The sequence below is a fragment of the Ictidomys tridecemlineatus genome, chromosome 8, assembly GCF_052094955.1.
Source record: "Ictidomys tridecemlineatus isolate mIctTri1 chromosome 8, mIctTri1.hap1, whole genome shotgun sequence".
NCBI classification, from domain to species: Eukaryota; Metazoa; Chordata; class Mammalia; order Rodentia; family Sciuridae; genus Ictidomys; species Ictidomys tridecemlineatus.
In genome coordinates this window covers 140,018,154-140,038,027 of record NC_135484.1, presented here as the reverse complement: position 1 = coordinate 140,038,027, position 19,874 = coordinate 140,018,154, and the positions used below count along the sequence as shown (strand labels likewise).

The following is a 19,874-nucleotide window of genomic DNA, read 5'->3' as shown; positions in this document are numbered from 1 at the left end:
AATTTAGAACAAAAATACAAAAGTAGCAGCTAACCTGACGAATGTGCATAGTCAACTGGTGCTGGGTAGTGCAAATCTTTTCACACAGGGGGCAGTTGTAGGAAGACTTCTCCTCTTTCATTTCCTAAAAGAGATTAAAACAAAGTATGAATTTCAAATCATAGTAAACCAGTGCCTTCTATTTCTGTCATAAGCCCCTGTGTCTTTAGAGCTGGCTGTAAGTACCCGAGAGCAGCGGACGAGAGCCTGTCTAGGTGTCAGCGTGAGCAGGTCACCTCCCTGTCTGCCCTCAGTTTCCCTGTTTGTAATTGGGAAAAATAAGAGTATCAATCACATCATGTTGTGGTATGGATTAAATTCATAAACTTAAAATAAAATTAAAGCACTGAAATAGTGACTGGTACAGAGTAAGTGCTTATTAAACAGCAGTGTTTTGTTACATGGATACTATTTCACTGTCAGTGATGGTGAAATAATAAAAACCCACCCTAACAAAGGCAGGAGCCCTTAGTGCCTGGCCATGTACCCTACAGGCATTAACACAACTCCTCTGACCCATGCTAGCATCTGCATGACACTGTTTGTAAATAAGAAATAGGGAAAAAAATGCTGTCCATATTAGAACTTTGATAGGAATGACAGTGTAAATTGGAGACTTCCACAGAGACGACATGGAGCAGCTTACTACTTGGTGAAGTCTTGTCTTATGTTCCTCAAAACATATATGACAAGCTTCCTTTGAGGAAATTATTTTACTTTTTTAAGGAAATTTAAGTTCACTAACCCTTTTTACAACTCCTCTTTCCAAGTAATCCAAGTAAAGCTATTAGGAGTGCCTACCTATCATGGTCTCCTTACTCACACAGTCCCTAGGCACCTCGGGTCTCTGTCTCACAAGTAAGTGGATCCAGACTTGGACACCTCTCCAGGGAATCGGAAATTAGAATGCTCAGGGAAGGTCATCAGTGGGACCTGGGGAGCTTTGTAAAATAACACATTTCTAGAGCAGAGTCTCAACATGCCAGATTAGAATCATTGTGAGGGAGGGAGGAAGGGAGGCGAAACCTAGGAATCTGTTGGTTTTATAAGCTTCTCTGAAGATACTGACATGTGCCTGGGTGTTGCCAAGTTAGGTGATCAGGAGCACTTTGAGAATTCATGTAGAGCTGGGACCACACCTAATACTGTGGCATGTTCAAGCCACGAGAAATCAATTAAGAAGTCAGTGCTAACTGGAGAGGGAGGACAGGCAGCCTCTGAGATAAAGGTATGGGGTGGGGAGGGGGAAGAAAGAGAGAGAACATGAACGCACATGCACAAGTGCTCTAGAGAGGCCAGACACTCTGGCCAGGCTGTGCGTCATTTCCTGTCCTTGAGCATCTTTCAATAGACCTCTTTTACTTGAAGTGAGATTCAGCTGAGTTCCTGCAAATACCAATTATTGAGCACTTACTTACTATGTGGAAACTCTGAATATACAGAACATAAAGTTTCTTTTTTTGCCCCCTATAGCTGCTAAGAGACACTATTATGGACCCCATTTTCTAGATGAGGAAACTAGAGTACAGAGGGGCAAGTAACCTGCCCTAAACTGGAGGACAATTAAGAAGTAGACATAGGATTAAAACTCAGGTCAGCTGCTCTACAGCCCATGCCCTCCCTAAACCACAATGCTATATAAAGTTTGACCAAAAAAAAAAAAAAAAGAACCCCAAGGCACAGAAAGGAAACACCCTGTGGTTGCTCATGAGAGATGGTGAAAATAAAAGTTACCCTGTGCACTATAAAAACAAATGGCACCATAAACCAGACGGGTGGAGTGAATGAATGAATGCATGATGATGTCTAGTCTGTAGTTGCCTTCTCTCTCACTTCTTTTCAGAAACTAGAAAGTCTCATTCTAAGCAAGATGACCCTTCTTCAACCTGTGGAAGTGGGTCTGAGAACTATGTAAGTCAGCCACATATTTCCCACACTCACATTTAAAAAGCTTAAAGATGTGAATTCTATAAGGAAGTCGAATACCCCAGAAACCAAACAAGTCCTGGTCTCACCAAGTTACTCAGGTACTTCTAAGTCCTCTCAAAGGCATAATTGGGGATGGGGGTCATGTCTTCTCAGCCAGTTCTACAATCATTCAGACTAGAGCTGGCCAAGGACCTCCATAAAAACAAAAAACCCCAAAAGCAGCAAAAAAAGAGCACTTTCTATAATGATGAGAGATGCCTCACATCTAGGCCAAAATTAGGATCAAGTAAAACCTCTGGAGCAGTTCTGTTAAATTATTAGATAAGCCAAGCTTCAGCCAGACTCAGTGTCACATGATACAGTCCCAGCGACTGGGTAGGCTGAGGCAAGAGGAGTTTGGGACCACCTTGGATAACAGTAAGAGCCCAGCTCATCATCAACACTACCACTAACTATCACCACTACCACCACCACCACCACCACCAACAACAACAACAATTACAAAAAAAGAGCAGGAAGAAGAAAAAACAAACTAACCAGACTTATGAGGAGACAGTTTCTTTCTTTTTTTTTTAATTTTTTCTTGCATCTGGCTTGAAATAGATACCAGATACACTGCGTGCAGCTTGTGCAGTTGACTGATAATGACTCTAAAGTTGATCATTAACTGCTGCCAAACCTGAGGCTGGCAATACTGCCATGTAGACCATAATACAAGTTCATGAAATCTCAGGTGGGCTGTGGGCTCAGATTTAACCTTCAAAACTAAACTAAACAGAAAAGAGATCACTGTGATGCTGGAAACGGCCTATTGGAGGATTTTGAATCCAATTATTATGACTGTGCTGGTGGAAGAAGCACACTTCCTGAGCTGAAAGATAAAATTAGCAGCTAATGTGATAACTAACCATTCCATAATGAAACAATCTGGCACCCTTGTCAGCATCCGGCTGTGCCTAATCTGTCCTGGAACTCTGCTCACGAGGATGGGACTTTTCCTGGTTCCCTCTCTCCGGCCTCTCTATCCAGTTCACAGGTAAGAAGGCTGCTTCCTTCTTCCCCATACTCTCTTCCCATTGCATTTTGTTCCCTTAATTAGGCACTGTATTTAGCAGGCTACCTCTGGCCTGGAACTCTCTTGGAAAAATAAAGTCAGTGCACCGGATTCCTAGAGGAGAAAGGAAGCGAAGACAAGTGGCCCAGTTACACCTGCACTTTCACCTCCCCCGAAGAACAAGCGCCACTCAGCATGCAGGAATGGGAGGAGTCGTGGGTATCTTCCATGGCTCTAACGGCTATTTCTGAACAACTGGGAAGAAACTGGAGCCTGGCCCTGGACCAGCTCTGCCTGGCCCTGGGGGTGGGGGTGATGCTGTGCTACTTGAGGAAAAGCTCTGGCCTATACTTGACTCATTCCTGAGCAGAGAAGGATGAAGACAATAACCTTATCTGTCTTATTCATCCCAAAATGCTTGGTACCAGGCACAGCAGCTAGCTAGAAGCAGAAGCTGGTAAACACTGTTACATGAGTTGATGAATGGAGAGACGGACAGATAGATGAAGAGATGGACAGGCACATGAAAATGGAAGTAAACCTTTTCTTCCCAGAGCTAGCGCTCCTTCTTGACTCAGGCCACAGTCATACAGGCTGAGTATTTTCTCAGGTACCCATAGAAGAGAGGCACACGAAGGCAAGGGAGAAAAAGAGAAAGAAAGGTGTCAGTGCTCCGACCCTCAAACACCACTGAGCGATGCCCTGAGCCAGCTGGGAAGAAGTGCGGTCCCACACACCTGGTGGGAGCTGGGGCTGGCATCACATTTCCTGGAGGGTAAGTGGCATTAAAATCTTAATTAAGGTTCTACTACTGAGAAGTTATAGAAAACCAGACAGATGTGATCAGAGAATTCTGTGTAAGAACAGCTGTCGTAAGATTACTAATTAAAAAAGAAAATTTTAAAAAAGCCCAGTGGCTTGCTCTCTTGTCCATCCCTGGGCTCCTAGATAAACTCAGAAGAAGACAGCCTTCTTTCTGAAGGTTTAGTATAAACCCATAAAACCAAAAATTCACACCATATGGATCCAGAGGAGAACAGAGACTCATTCGTCCTCTGCCTCCCTCCTTTGTATACCTACACCATGTTTCTACTGTGGCAGCACAACTTTTCAAAAGTGTCCCATTTGTCCATTAATTAAAAGATTCATCTTATTTCCCAATGGAGGAGATTAGGACTTTTATAACAGCAATCATACCTCCCAATCTTTGTCTACCCATTTACTTTTTCCCACTTCTCCTGATCCTTTGTCAAGAGGACTAAACAGAATCTTAAGTGGAATTCTCTGGAGTCAAATTCTGTGCATTTTGAAAACTAGAAAGTTGAACAGCAGCCCCTATACAAACAGGACTTATTTGCCACCTAATCTGAAGATGTTTAAAAAAAAAAAAAAATCAAGGAGTTGGCTTTGAAAGTTCAATTAACCAACTGTGCGAATAAGGAAAGAAACCACATCACAGCCGAGAAATCAGTCAAGTTCACTGCCTTGATCATGTGAGGAAAGACTGAGTTTAAATCAAATCATGGGGCAAAGAATAAGGGTGCTTTCACAACACTGACACCAAAGCAAAGAAAATTTCTTCTGTGAAAGGAAACTGACATAAGCTATGAAAAATTTGCTCCTGAAAAACGATTAGGCCTCTGGGTGTATCTGTTGAATTCAGAACACATTCAAGGTTTTGTCTTGGGGAGCTGAGAAACTTCCTCCAACACTCTCAGACGGAACCCATCCAGATGCTACCACCCAATGTACTTGAAGCCTACCTGGTTCCTTCTGCCAATCCTATTTGGTCCTGGAGGCTTCACCGGGGACTTGATGCCCTGGGGGCTCCCTCCATTCTCTGTGACGTTCCCTACACTCATTACTGCTGACATCATGGTGTTGATGGAAGACAGGTCCGGGCCTTCCAAGCCAACAGGCGAACTTGACGTCATTGGGACAGGAGTTTATGCTTCTAAGAAGCCTCTGTCATAGAACTAAAAACCAGAAATTGCTGATATTATCAAGAGAAGTTGAGACTTTCCTCATAGCCAAGTGTAACTGGCCATGGCTACCTGAACTACAAGCTGGGTCAAACACAAACACCCTCCTTCTAGTTCAAGCCCATACTCATGTGGTGCCAAAGATGATTTAAGCTTTCATCTAATGACACTTCGGCTTTCTGAAGACTCACCACTGATCTTGCTTCCTTTCTGAGTGCATGTCACAGACAGGACTCCAAGTGACCTGAGGAAGGTTTCTTTGCCTTTCCTAATCTTTGTAAGCAGAGGTGGGAAAGGCTAAGCCAACAACAAGAAACCCCAGAAGCTGCCATTTGGCTGGCTGTCATCCTCCACAGAACCATATATTTGTTTTCTGTGACATAAAGGCTCTAGACCGAAATATACGGGATGAGAAACTTCAGGTTTCATTTAATTCCATTGCTGCAATAAAGTAAGTTTAATGGGCAACCCAAATTCTGTGAGAGATTAGAGAAACTAACCCTGTCAGGATTATGACCAAATTTCAAATCAACATAAAATAGCCTGTTTCTTCAAAGACACGAGTAAGTACTACACCTATACCCCAGATAACGGAAAGAATAAAACCCCACCCCTGTGGCTAATTACCTCCATTTTTTGCCAACTGATAAACCGTGAAATTTCCCCCTGCGAGAACTACCATCCACACGCAGGAAGAAATGGCTCCGTGTTTTCTTCTTTTTTCCTCTACGGGCTATCACTAGTTGACACTGGAGGGAAACAGAGGTAGAAAGATTCAGGCAACATCTATTTGCTTTCCGAAGCTCATATTTATACATCAAATTTTCTTTCAAACTGCGCCCCAGTTCCTTACAAGGAGCTTCAGACCCCAACTTGACCCACCTTGTGTCTCAACCTGAAATTGACCAAAGACAAAACAATTAAGGAATTCACTAAAAGGTCGGAGTCAAGACGGTATTAGGCCAGACCTAAACAAAGCTTGGTAACCTGAAAACAATGACCAAAGGGAAAGTAATGCCCCTTTTATACCAGATTTACTTCTTCAGGCTGATGTATTCTTTGCCACTAGAAGGCCCATGGCGATAGGTGTAGTCAGTAATGATCCATACATAAAATGTAGTCCTCATTTTATCTGGGAAGAATATTTTATACTCTATAGCTGAATCCCTACTGGTAATAATATCTTAGTACCTTCTTATTCCATGATTAGAATTAATACATTTCAGAGGGCCATAGCAGCAGCCTAAGATCAAGCTCATAATCTTAGCTGAAGAGGCTGCTTAAAAACAACATAAGAAAGAACATGATTTCATGTGGTTTTCTCCACCAACTTTAGGGGCTCTGACAGGTGGTCAGGTGGTCTACCCGGAGCAGCTCCAGATAAGCAGCCTTCCAGCAACAAAGCAGGAAAGGGGATAGAACTTTATTAAGTGGCTTCTATCTGCTAAATCTCTAACTGAAATCCTACCAAAAGGGCCAATGACAATCTTAGAAATTTTCTTGTCAAGAGATAAAACGTGCTTTAGTTGCTTTTGTTTTAATATGTTCTCTAAAAGATCAAGTATTGAAAATTAGCCTTGAAATTCATACATTATTAATAGTATTTGCAGTGTGACCTTTGGGAGGTAATTAGCCAAGGTCATGAGGGTGGAACACCCACAATTACATTAGTGGCTTTACAAGAAGAGGAAGAGAGAACTGAGCATGCACACTTGCTCTGTCTGGCCATGTGATATCCTCTGTGGTGTTAAGATGCAGCACGAAGGCCAAGAAAGTGCAGCGCCCTTGGAACTTCCCAGCCTTCAGAATTCTGAGCCAAATAAACTTTTATTCTTTATAAATTACCTGGTCTCGGGGATTCTGTTATAACAACAGAAAACAACCTAAGACAACTGTTAGTAGATGTTCTAAATATAACCAAATAGTAGGAAAAAGGAGTAAATGCAAAAGCATACAATTTAAGACTTCTGATCCAATCTCACCTCCCACATCTTTTCCAAAAAAGAGAGGAAAACCAAACTGTTTCCCCATGCCAATATCCATTTAAATCTATTAAAAATTATGCTTTTTACTTCCTGTTTTTGTCTTTAATGGGGTAATTTCTCCTTAGGGGGAAAAATATGCAAACACAATATGTACATACAAGTTGTATACACATACCACTCTTCTTTCTTTTTTTCATACTGGGGGTTGAACTCAAGGGCAGTTTACCACTGAGTCATACCCTTAATCTTTTTTTTTTTAATTTTTTTTAGTTGTTGGTGGACACAATACCTTTATTTGTTAATTTTTATGTGGTGCTGAGAATCAAACCCAGTGCCTCACATATGCTAGGCAAGAACTCTACCACTGAACCATATTCCCAGTCCCATCCTTTCTTTTTTTAAATTTTGAGATAGGATCTTGTTAAATTGCTGCGGCTGACCTTGAATTAGCAATCTTCCACCCTCAGTCTCGGGATTGATGGGATCATAGGCGTGTGCCTCCACACGTGATACATTTTTCTTAATCGTTAACAAAAGTATCATCATTTCCCTAGAATTTTTGTAATTAATCAGTATGTAATATGTATTGGGTTCAGAAATAGATGCTTCCAGTACTGAATTCACCACATTGTGTAAAATAACTGCTAGAAATCTGTCTTTATAGTAATTATGTTGTATCAATAAAAAGAATATGAACCTTCCTACCAATTTATATGAAGAGTATGGAAGATAATCTCACTTTCGTGCTATCAGTAAATTTAGAAAAGAAAACTGGTAGAGCTGACTCAAATCTGTGAAGTTCGAGTAAACACCTTTGTGACTAAATGACCAACAAGCAAACTGACAAAAATGTGTTCTCTAAACAGATCCAAACTGCTAGTAAGAATTTTTTCAGTCATTATGATATCAAAGATACATTCTTGCAAACTAGGTCTGAAATAGAAAATGCCTAGCCAGAGTCATTACAGTTAATTAGCACAAGAGCTGAACGCTGCAAGGACTTAGCCACTGGAAAAGGAGAAAAGCCATGCTTTGGGATTAACTATAAACTTGCTTCTCGTTCTTCTGGACAGGAAGACTTTGGCCAATTCCCTCCCCTCCTGAGCCACTTAGCTCCATCTCCAGCCTTTCTTATTTTTTAAAATTTTGAGACAGGGCCTCACTAAGTTGCTGAGGCTGCCCTTGAACTTGCAATCCTCCTGCTTCAGCCTTCTGAGTGGCTGAGATTACAGGTGTACACCACCACTCCTGGCTTGGCCAAATTTATTTCCTTCTTGAAGATAAAATATAAGTGTTAATGCTGCATGTGAATGACACCAAGATCCCTTCCATTTACTTCTTTTTCCTAATTTTGATAAATAAATAAATACAATAAAGGTATTGTGTCCTATATTTTATTTACAACTAAAAAATAAATATTAAAAAAAATTAAAAAATCCTCCTTAACATTAAGGCTCATTATGATACTTTTTTTTCTTTTTCAAATAAAACAGTTTATATTAAAGAAATGTTCAGCTGGGTTGTAGCTCCTGCCTGCAATGCCAAGTACTTGGCCCAGGTCCAATGCAGGGAGCCACCTTCCCAAGCAGGTCTCAGCAATGGCTAAGCCTCTGGCAGCTCCCTACACTCCCAGTCTCCCTTGGGGGCCCTTTGGAAAGGGGGAATTCAAGGCAACACTGAAAAGTCTGTAAATCTCTGAATTCCCTCTGTAGCTGAGGGTTAGGATTGGACATTTCCCCAATTGGAACAGGAAACTCAAACCTACTGGCCACTAGAAATTAGGCATATTAGGGGGGAGTCTTAGTAGGGTCCATGAGACCAGGATTCTCAACCCCTGGCCTTCTCACTCAATATGCTAGTCTTCATGTGAACAATTAGCTGAGGCCAGGGTGGGCATGCTCAAGGCTGTAACCCCCAGAGGACTGCAGCAATAGTAGGCGAGCCTGGACAATTTAACCAGACTCTCTCCAAGGGCTGGGATGTGGCTACGGGATTAGCACCACTGGGTTCAATTGCAGGAACCACAGGAGGAAGAATTAGCTTACTCTGGGGGCATGAAGTCTTATTGAGGGCTGGACATTGGTGCAGAAGTCACAGGCTCCCAGAGGCCGCCTCAGATAGCATTGTTATGGTACTTTAACTAGATGCAAGGTGGCCAGTTCATTCTACCTACCCCCTACCCAATGCCCCACAGTACAATGGAATAACCCAAACTAATATACTAAATTTGCTGATGCTTGATATCATGGAATAAAAGATATTTTAATAGTTTATGGTCTTTTGATAAAACACTTTTCCTTTTATGGATATTTATAGCCCTAGAATTTTCATAAAAATAATCACTGGCCCCACTCTAGTGCCATCCCCTTCAACTGGAATCAGAGAGGACTAGGACCCCAGATGAAGTTCCCAAGACACATGTGTGATCTACAACACCAAGTAGACTAGCCTGGTGTGCCAGTCTTTAACCCACAGACCAAACTGCGGGGTGGGAAAAAGGAGAGAAGAGAGGAATCTGGTTTGAGGTGCTGCTTCCTGTGAAGCATCCTCAGCTTTCTCATCCCACATCACAGGATCAACAGATCAAGAAAAAAATAGCAAGGCGCACTCACAATTTTAAACTGATTTTGCACTAAGTCTCAGGATGTCCTGGAAAAGAGGGAGCACAACTGGGGAGGAAGCTGGAAGAAGGGAGAGCATGGGAAGACTCAACACTGACCGTTACTGTAAATAAAGGAAAATCTGTGCTGTTTAACTGACCTGTTTTTCTCGTCTTATCAAGTCACGACCTCCTTACTGAGAAGCTGGCACCGGTTGGGCCCAAATGTGGGCAGGGTCACACCTCAAAGTCACCACTTCTGGAGCACAGACTTGGAGCAACCTGCAAAAACAAGAGAAGTTGATGTGAAAGGGAGCTAAGACAAGAAGCGATCCATTTTCTGTATAATCTCCTCTATCCAACAATGCCAGAAATCACAAACTGGGACAAGAGCACATTTCCCATGCCCTGCCTACAGTTACAAGTAAACTGTACAGCGATTCCACCCAGAGTTGACCTGGTAGCATCTAAACAAGTGTGGCTACAGCCGAGTCCACTTCCACAGGTCCCCCACCCACCACCACCACACCAAGCATGTTCCAGCAATGTTGAGGGCAACACCACAAGAGAGGGGCTCAGACGGCTGGCTGTGACTGTTGGAGGAGCTTTGGCAATCCTAATGCATGTTAATAGTAGAAGCTGATGGTGCTTTGACTTGAAGGAAATAGAAAAACAGGATAGCAGTCAATGCTATAGAAACAGGAAAAAAAAAGCAATAAAATAAGAAATAGGTAATGAACAGAGCCTTCAAGTTGAGACTATCTCATATTTTCCCAAACAAGAAGTGCTGTAACTCATGTCAAACAGGACCAAATGCGCACCTTTTTTTTTCTGGAGTAAGAAAATGTCTCTAATTACACACACCCTTCACGAACTTGAGAAAGTCTTCTCCAGGGTGCCGAGGCCCTGAAAAGTCCCAAGCTGGGACAATGTTGTGTTTGGACCTCAACGGTCAGAGAAAGCTGGAATATGGCATTTCCCAGAACGACAGCATCTGGTATGTTTGTCTCTGGCTCTTAACAGCATCTCTCAGCTAAGCTAAAGAGTGCAAAACTGGGAGAAGATTCAAAAAGTTAATAAGGCTGGGGATGTAGCATATAGAGCACCTGCCCAGCATGCAAAAGGCTCTGGGTTCAATCCCCAGCACCACATTAAAAAGAAAGAAATCTCTGTGCACATGATTCCCAGCATAGCAGAAAAGGGGGCAGGGGGCGCAGCAGCAAAATAAACCCCATGCGGATAGCACTTGTCTAAAAGCAATTGCGGGGCACATTTTTTCACTTTCATCCCTTTTTTGAAGAGTCTGGAGAAAAGCTGTCCAAGTGTGCCACACAGCTATCGTTTTCAGTCTTCCTCAAGCTGTCCACAGATAGCTCCTTAACCACCCTGGGCAGGCAAAAGCCTGGGCTAGGCTGCTCTGCTGCGGTGGGTAAGAAAGCTCACCAGCTTTTTTTTTTTTTTTTTTTAAATCAGAAACAACTCCTGAGTGATTTCTGATACCATGATGCTTCCCCAAATTTTTAATACCTCTCTGCTTCAATTCTCCATCTTCTTTGTGTTATTCTCTTTTGAAAAGTTACTTGGATTCTAAAGTACCAAGAAACAAGGAAGGTGGTGCATGCCTGTAATCCCAGCAGCTCTGGAGGCTGAGGCAGGTTAAACTCAGCCTCAGCAACTTAGCAAGCCCTAAGCAACGTAACAAGACCCTGCCTCAAAATAAAAAATAAAAAGGGGGCTGGGGCTCAGCCTCAGCCGTAGTGCACTTGCCTGGCATGTGTGGGGCACTGGGTTTGATTCTCAACACTAAATAAAATAAAGGTCTATCAATGACAAAAAAACACACACACACTCTACACTCAACATTTTCATTCAGATTCAGGAGGATCAGGGACTCCAGAAATATCCTGGAAAAGCAAGGGAAGAATTCTTGTTTTACTTGATATATGAGCCCCACTTCCTCTAAACCATGGATCAGCTAATTTTGTTAAAAGTTATACAGATTTCGGAAATACACAAACCATTCTTTCAGATGATCTCTACCTATATAAACTTATGGATATCTAAGGAGAAATTAAGCATAATTTTTTAATAAGTATTTTAAAAAGCAAGCAAACTTTCCCTATTTTTAATTCATTTTTACATTAACTGGGGCTTGGGAGTATAGATCAATGATACAGCACTTGCCCAGCATGGTGAGGTCCTAGGTTCCATTTCCAGAGCCCCCCAAATAAAAGAGAAATAGAAGGAAAAAGTACACCTAGTTGGGAGAGGGGAAGGTACATTTTATTAGTAAGGAAGTCTGGGAAGGAGTAAGTAGCCCACAGGCTTTTTTTCTCCCAGAAACTGTCAAGATATCCAAATAAGTTCTATATATAATTAAAAGACACACACATATATATTCACACAATATGTTTCAGAGTCAGAGAAACATTTATGGAATGAACATTCTCCAGAATATAATTAAGACTGCCATTAAAATTTAGTCCTGCTTCCTCTTCTCATTTAAGTACTTACCAAAAAAAAAAAAAAAAAAAAAATCACCAGTTTCCCCTCAAACACAGAGAGAGAACCAAAGGATCCTTTTGGAGCAAAAAGGCCAAGCTTAGACTTGACCTTGAAACTCCATCCTCTGACCTTGGATGTAAATGATTTGAATATCAAGAATATCTTCAATTAAGTTGAATAATAGAGTCAATACCTTATTTGTTTTGGGTTCCCTTAGGCCTAAGGGACTCACAGAACTTGTAGAATGGAAAAGTACAAAACAGTTTTTGGAAGAAATTTCAAGATACCTCTTACCTCCATCACAACTGCCTCAGGAGAAAAAATGAAAACAAAACAAACAAGACCAGTTATGGTCTAAATGATGACTCTGGTTGGTGAGAGGCGGCTAAGAAGGCTGGGATGTTTGGGGGATGGTCCGGGATGCTGAATTTCTGGATTTTCATTCCCACCAGCTTTTTGCAAAGCCAAGGAGGCAGGATGTCTGGGAGAGGGCAGAAGTCCCTCTGGGAGGAGGAAGGGCAAGGGAAGGCCAGCCCCCAGCCCCTGAGGAGATAAGGGACAATGCTATGTAAAACCAGAAGAGAAGATTAAGGAGCCTGTCTCCAGGTCCAGTGAGATAGCAATGAAGAGATGAGAGATAAAAGGGAAGATGGTTTAGAAGCAAAGAGCGGCATCCCAGCTTCTGAAAACTCCAGGATTTTTGAAGTGAAATCTAAAACCTGTCCTCAGACTCCCAGGAAATATGGAATACGCTGAGATGCCCACAATGATGGCAGAGGTTCTGGGCTTTACAACACTTGACCTGCACGGCTGCAGCGCTGAGCCTCCTCCATGTTCATAAATACTTGGGGTGGGATGGCTGATGCATGGTGTGTTCGAGCACAGCTGATAAGTTCAGGCCAGCCAGGACAGGCTCGAAGAGTTTGAATTAAGAGGAGTACACACATCAGAATGGTCTGAGCGACTAGGGCACTTGACCAACAGCAAAGACATCTCCTGAAGGGTGGACTTGGCTGGGGACCGAATCAAACCAGACGAGCTGTGCCACCACAGCCTAGCCTGCTCTCCCTCTGCCTGCAAAGCCTGAGGCCAAACTGTCTTTTTCTAACCAGGATGGACTTGCATGTGCTCTGAAGGCTGAGACAGCTGGGATGACGGCTCCAGGAAGTTGATGTGTTTCTTGGCTTAGGGTGCATGCTATGCCTTGGATAGGGCGGTAACCCATGAAAGTCACCCGCCCCTCCCTGCCCACAGCTGGCACCGGCTTTGGTAAAAGGGAGCCTTACTGTGTCATATAATGCCTTTCAGAATTTGAGCAGACCCTGCACAACTGGGCACTGTGAACGCTCCAGCCAGCTCTGCATCTTCTCCCCTTGGCTAAGCATGGACTGCTTCGAAGAGGTGGGGAAGGTAGCGGATGGCAGAGGCCATGTTCAGGAGTGAAGTGTGGAGGTAAAAGGGTGGGGGTGGAGTGTCAATCCCAGGATTCAAGGTGTGAATGTGGACCTCCTTTTGGGTTGTCTCCTGAGTTTCAAAACACTTCCCCATTCCCGTCCCTCAAGACTATAAGGAACACTGAGACTTTAGCTGGTACTCAAGGCTCTTCATGCTCTGGCAACAGCCGGCCTTTTGCCCTGTGGTCCACCAGTCCCCGTGATTATCTCTTTGCTCAGTTCTTTCCCCCTTGAACTTCCCCATCTTCTTGGCTACTATGCACCTGGCACTTCCCCGACCCCTAATAACCCAGGGCTCTTGGTTCCAAACCTCAAGACACAAGGACCTTTAATTCCACCATCACACTAAATATTCAGAGCTAACAAATTCTGAGCAGTCTGTACCACACACCAAGTCCACTGCCTGGTTTATTCCGATAGCAACAATGCTGTGAAGATAATCTCATTGTACAGATGAGAAAACTAAAGTTACTTGTCTCCAAAATTGTAGGGCTGTTAAGTAGGAGAACCAAGCGAATCCTCTTTCTGAACTCCATTAAGTTTCTTTTGAACAAAATGTGTGGCCCTTGGCATGGGGCTCGACAGCACAGATGTGCTCCCTTAGTCATGTCTCTGGCTTCTCTAAATCTTGGTCTGAATCATTTTTTTTCCTTTAAATGCTCAGCACCTGGCCTTCCATTCGTGCCTGCTGTCCCCTACTCTATGGCAAGAGGCAGGTCGGGATTTCGCCTCTATGAAAAAGAAACATTCCCTCCAACGTGCAAAGGGACAGGGAGAGGTTTTCACATTCTATACCCTGTGGTTCTAAATCAGCCAAGCCAAGGAGGCGGGAAGAAGCCCCGAGGCTCAGCCTAAGATACCAAACAGCCCAGTCTTGTCCAGTGGCTGATGACACAAGCCCACCAGGTCACTTCTGCTTCCATGAAAATCATGTACAGACTTGGAGCAAGAGGAGCTGTGCTCAGGTCCAGGGGTGTGGGGGAGGAGGTTTGAGACAATAAGCCACAAGCCAACAAATGGCATATGTCAGAAGAAGTGGGGGACAGGAGTTGAGGGGCAAGTGCCTAGACTGCACAGATGAAAACTAGGCAAACACATGCATAGGACACCTTACCACCAGCCTTATCTTGTCAGCAAGAAGTTAACTGCAGCTGACCTGTCAACACAGCCACTCTAAAGAACACCCATGCCACTTGATCCACAATGTGGTCCATCCCAATAAACCCATCCTAAGGTGGAAATGCACTGAATGCACCTCATGTGCTGAACATCAAAGTTTAAAAGCACAGCATACAGTACAGTGCCTGTGCTCTCTCCTTATGATGGCATGGCTGACTGGGAGCCAGGCAAGAGAGACATCCTGAGAGAGGACTGAACCCCATACGGCTATCCTGGGAGAAGAGACAAATTCAAAATTCCAAGTGCGGTTTCTAATGAATGGGTACCATTTTCATGCCATTAAGAAATCAAAAAAATTGTACAAGTAAAAAAAAAAAAAAATTAGGTTGGGGACCATCTGCAGTAACTTCATAGCCCTTCATGGGAAACGGTAATTCTCCAGCTCCACCCCAAATCCATAAAATCAGAAACCCTTAGGGTGGCAGGCCCAACAATCTGTGTTCACAGCTCTGCACTGAGAACCACCTCAGGAAGGGTAACAGCAAACCTCCCTTCCAAGAGCTGTTGATCCACCACGTCCCGGGCAAAAACTGAGGCAGTGCAGCAGAGACTCAGATTCCAATTCCACCTTTGGCTCTACTTCCCATAACAAAAAGAAATTAATAAATAAGAGAGGGGAAAGGGATTCATCTCTGCAAGACCTATTTCTACCTTTCTCAGGAACAAGGACATGTTGGATATGAGCTTCAGAACCAGTCTGCACTTAGCCTGGGCCTTCACAAGATCCTGAAACCCATCTCTCCAGCAAATGGCACTCTTTGAGCCTGAGCTACTCCCTGAAAAGTTCCTTTGAGGGTTCTGTGGATTGGCCTCTACACTTGAGCCCTTTGGTCAGGATTTCTGGTGGCCCTGGGCACCCTCCCTCTCTCTCTCCAGTGACGCTCCTGGGCAGTAAGGAATGTGCAAAACAAAGGGCACAGGGAAAGGGAGCAGTTAGGGAGGATGAAGGCAACCCTAAGCCTCCCTCCTCCAGCCTTAAAAACAGCTTAAGATCTAGTGCAACGTGCTTCTTCATGGAACCCAGGAAAAGGAGGAGGAAAGAGATCATTTCTACCCTCTGTGGCTGCTGCTCCATACTATGATTAGATTTCCGGTGCCCGAGTGGTCTTGATGGGGAACATTTCACCAGAAATAACACAAGGAGTGTCCATGGTCCTTAGGTAAAGGAACACTTGTTCCCCTTAAAAAATAAAAATCACATGGACATTTTCACTGCTGCATTAAATTCGACTTGAGAGAGAAGCATGGTGTTGACTGGGGAGACAAGGCCTGTGTCTAGAGGCTTCATCTGTCAAATGAAACTGAGCATTTAAAGCGTGAACTGCTGGGGCTGGGCACTGAGCTCAGTGGCAGAGTGCCTACGTTTAGCATAGGCGAGGCCCAAGGTTCCATAAAAGAAAATAAAGCAAAAATGCGAACTCCTGGAAAGGTGGATTATCCGGTAGGTGCTGAACCAAGGTGTTCCCCAACAGCCATTCTCCTGGCACCCCCTGCAGGGATCTTGGCGTCCTCGGAGGAAGGAAACAGGGCCAAGACCCCACCACGGCCTCTGTGTTGGTCCATGATGGCTGGGAAGAAGCTGACGCCACTTCTTGCAGCTCTTCTCCTGGGAGTGTGCCTTACTGACAGAGTCTAACTACTGCCAGATTTGAGAGGCCAGGCTGCAGCTGCCACCTGGCAGTCATTTGTCACAATGTGCCCTGCTCCCCTGGGAAGGGTACGCGGGCGGCTCTTGGCACCCAGCTGTGGGAAGAGCAAGTCCCTGGCCCTTTCCACCAGCAGGCCAGACTTCTTCTAAACACTGCTTTTCTGTTTGGCCACTAGGACCTGGTATTTCATCACTTTCTTGCCTAACTTATCAGAAACCTTTATCATTCTCTACTCTGCTTAAGGCAGCTGGGGGTGTGGGGAGTGAGTGACCAAGGTGACCTGTGTCTAAACACGGCAGTGCCCATACTGGGCAGAAGAGGCAGAGGGAGACAAGGTCCCCTCACCTATCTCCAGGACAGGGGGTTAAGTTTAGTGGTCTTACCCATCCCACCTTAAGATCTAATCTGGGGTTGGGGCTGGGGCTCAGCGGAGGAGTGCTCGCCTAGCACGTGTAAGGCGCTGGGTTTGATCCTCAGCTCCATATAAAAATAAACAAATAAAGGTGTTGTGTCCAACTAAAATATTAAAAAAAAAAAAGATCTAATCTGTTGACTTGTCAGGTAGATACAGATCTAGGAAAGGATGGGAAGGAGTCTCCACAACCAACTTGGGTTGAGGAATTTTAAAGGTGAAAAAGAGTTTTTTGCTAAAAGTAACAGATAACAGGATTAAAGTGAGAATGTATCAGATGTCTGATGTATCCAGTTATTTTTCTTCCAGAGAATAACTAGAGGGCATTAACTATGAGACATAAACTCTTGTGCCAGAAATGTGTCAAGGACATTACATGTATCTAATCCTTTCCCAAATCCTGCAGGTAATGATCAGTTTATCTGCTGGATTCTACACTGCCCTTACAGGGTAGGGTCAGACTCTAGCTTGGGTTGTCTGACTCCAAAATTCTCATATACCACAAAGATCATTGAAAACCTTTCAGAGAAAGGCAATGGACAAAATACAGGTTTGGAACACCAAGTCAGGGGGAGAATAAGAAATGGCTGAAGTAAATGGAGACGCTCCATTCATTAAGAGAAAGAACCAGAGACACACAAGAGCCAGCTGCCAAAGTTGCAGCACAAGAAGAGGGCCACACATCCATCCCGTGAGGCCTCTGGGGCAGGAATGAGGTCTGGGTGGGAGAAACAGAGAAACCAAGCTGGGACTCCGTAACTCATTAAACCAGGACTTTTAACAAGCAGAGGAGCCTTCAGACAGAATGTGGCCCATTAAGGTGATGAGCTTGCTGCCCTAGAGGTATTCAAGGAGGGGAGTAACCGTTAGTCACAAATGTTATACTACAACAACAACAAATTTTCTCGTAGTAGGTAAGAGACCAGGTTAGATGACTCTTCTGACTGCTAGATTCTGTACTTCTGAGAGGATGAATCTTCTATCAGAATTTTGTCAAATTCTTCTGAATGTACAGAGAGAATAAACCATAATCACTGAAACAACAGACGATGTGGAGTCTTAAATCTTGGCCCGGAAGCTCAGGTGGCAGGCCCTTAACTTTTTGAACCTCAGCTCTCCCATCTGAGAAGTGAAGCTGATTTATTAAAACACTTGGTAAACAGTATAGCACCATCGAGTCTGGATACTGATGCTATGCTATTTCCTTCCCAACATTCCAGGTTATGCCCTAGGCTGTGCCCCCCACCCTCCTACTTTCCTCAATTTGCCTACCTAGCTTCCCCTATTGGACTGCCAAATCTTTAAGGGCAGGAGCCTAAAAATTGACATTTTTGTAAAAAAAAAAAAAAAAAAAATTCCTGTCCCAGCCTACAAGTCAGAAAATTAAAAATAAATATAAGCTGGCTTATCACAAATACAATCCTACTGACAGTAACAAGCAGAACAGCTGTTGACACTCTCCATGCTGCATGGTGAGCAGGAAATAAAACCCAAGTGTGCTGCTGAAACAAATCCTGGTCAGTTCCACATTACATTTGCTTAATAGAGGAAGTACACACTACTGACTCCTCCAAGGACGGGGTTCTTTCTTCCTGGTATTCCCCAACACACTTCTGCTGTCCCAGCTGTAGCACCTGAATCTGATGCTGCTGACACCCAGCAACGTGCCCCAGTCTCTCAGGCAACTGGACTGTAGTCATTGCATTGTTCTCGACACTTCTCTGAAGTGGAGCTAAATATCTTTAGTCACATTTATAGCTTTTGGAAAGAAGCTGGGGTAAAGTTCAGTAGCAGTTTGCATAGAGTTTTAGGCAATATCCTGCAACTCTTTCACAGGCCCTGAGGTTGAGGCTGGCCTCTCTGACATGCTGGAGAAAGGGTACAGCAGAAACAGGAATCTCTCTTCTTCCCAAGGAGGAGCTATGTGCAAGCTAAAAACCTCAGAGCAGGTGGTTAACCTCTGACTGGGCTGCACATTCCCAGAATTGAGGGCAGTTGCAGGATGGCACTCCTTGGAAAACCAAAATGACTTTGTGGAAGACAAAAGTGTTTGAATTGCTCCTCTCCTGACAGCTTTGAGAAGACAGTGAAAGGGGGAGGTTGCATCTTTCCTCGCCCATTGGAAAAGTGGTCAGCTGTGGTCAAAATTTCACAGTGGGTAATCAGACATTACCAACTGTCAGCTGAGAATGACTATGCCTGGGGAACTGACATACCCTAGCTCCCAGAAACCTGATGGGTGGCCCTCTGAGCATGGAATGGATGACCTTTCTTTCCCCCAACTCCCTTCTTGCCTCCAACAAAAGTATTTACCACTGCATCTGTGAAGGCAAACGAATACTCTGAGATATAAGTGGCTGATAAGTGTTTATCGCAAGTCAACCAACCAAAAACAACTGGCAAGCAAATGGTTTTACTTAAACTGAATAAACCAAGAATGACTACAGGGCAGGATAGACCACTCCTGAGGTCCATGTCCAGTTGGCAAGAGAAGGTGGCATGTTCTGTGCAAAAACAGGCTGGACCAGCAGAGGCAGGGGCTTGGGGGCAATTAGCTTGCTCTGGCCCTGACATGCTGGGAGGGTGATTAGCTCATGGCAATTGTACTCCCTGGGGGTCTAATTGCACTGATACTTCACCAAACATAAATGCCTGACACCCCCCTCCCCATGTCCCTCCCCAGAGGCTGAAACAAGCCTCAAGTTCCCAAAGTACATTGGTTCATTTGCCTTGGATTGAGCTCCTATCAGGCACTGGAAGCATCCAGGTTCTTAAATGTGGGCTCTTGATTTACAAGACTCGCCCTAAACAGACAACCCCTTTGCAAGACCCAAAACTTATCCCAAGTATTACAGAGAATAGGAAGAAAAACCCCAAATGGAAGATAACCCTTGAAGGACAGGTCCCTTCCCTTAAACCTCTCATACCTGAGTAATAACTTGGCCAGTACCAGAAGCACACTTAAGAGGAGACAGGTGCTCCGACACCACTTAGAGTAAGTGTGAGAGTTCCAGCCAACTGGGACATGGCTGCTTGCTTGCCTGCCTACCTCCCTGCCCAGTCTGAGGATGGATGAATACTTCAATA

The 19,874-nt window shown here is 44.1% G+C and overlaps 1 protein-coding gene across 11 annotated transcripts in view; it reads right to left on the bottom strand.

Annotated features, from left to right (window-relative positions):
• Nucleotides 1–19,874, bottom strand: part of Rreb1 (ras responsive element binding protein 1) — a 180,368-nt gene that overhangs the window by 59,158 nt on the left and 101,336 nt on the right. For 9 of the 11 annotated variants that reach the window (XM_078020506.1, XM_005327489.5, XM_078020507.1 and 6 more), the window contains exons 2-5: nt 9,750–9,870; nt 5,632–5,753; nt 4,786–4,998; nt 35–124 (exon numbers count right to left, since the gene is read on the bottom strand). In XM_078020506.1, the coding sequence (XP_077876632.1) occupies nt 35–124; nt 4,786–4,956 (261 nt within the window). In that variant the 5' untranslated portion in view covers nt 4,957–4,998; nt 5,632–5,753; nt 9,750–9,870. Of the gene's footprint in view, nt 1–34; nt 125–3,563; nt 4,427–4,785; nt 4,999–5,631; nt 5,754–9,749; nt 9,871–19,874 lie in introns of those variants that run through there. The other 2 variants (XM_078020511.1, XM_021727865.3) reach the window with 2 other exon arrangements.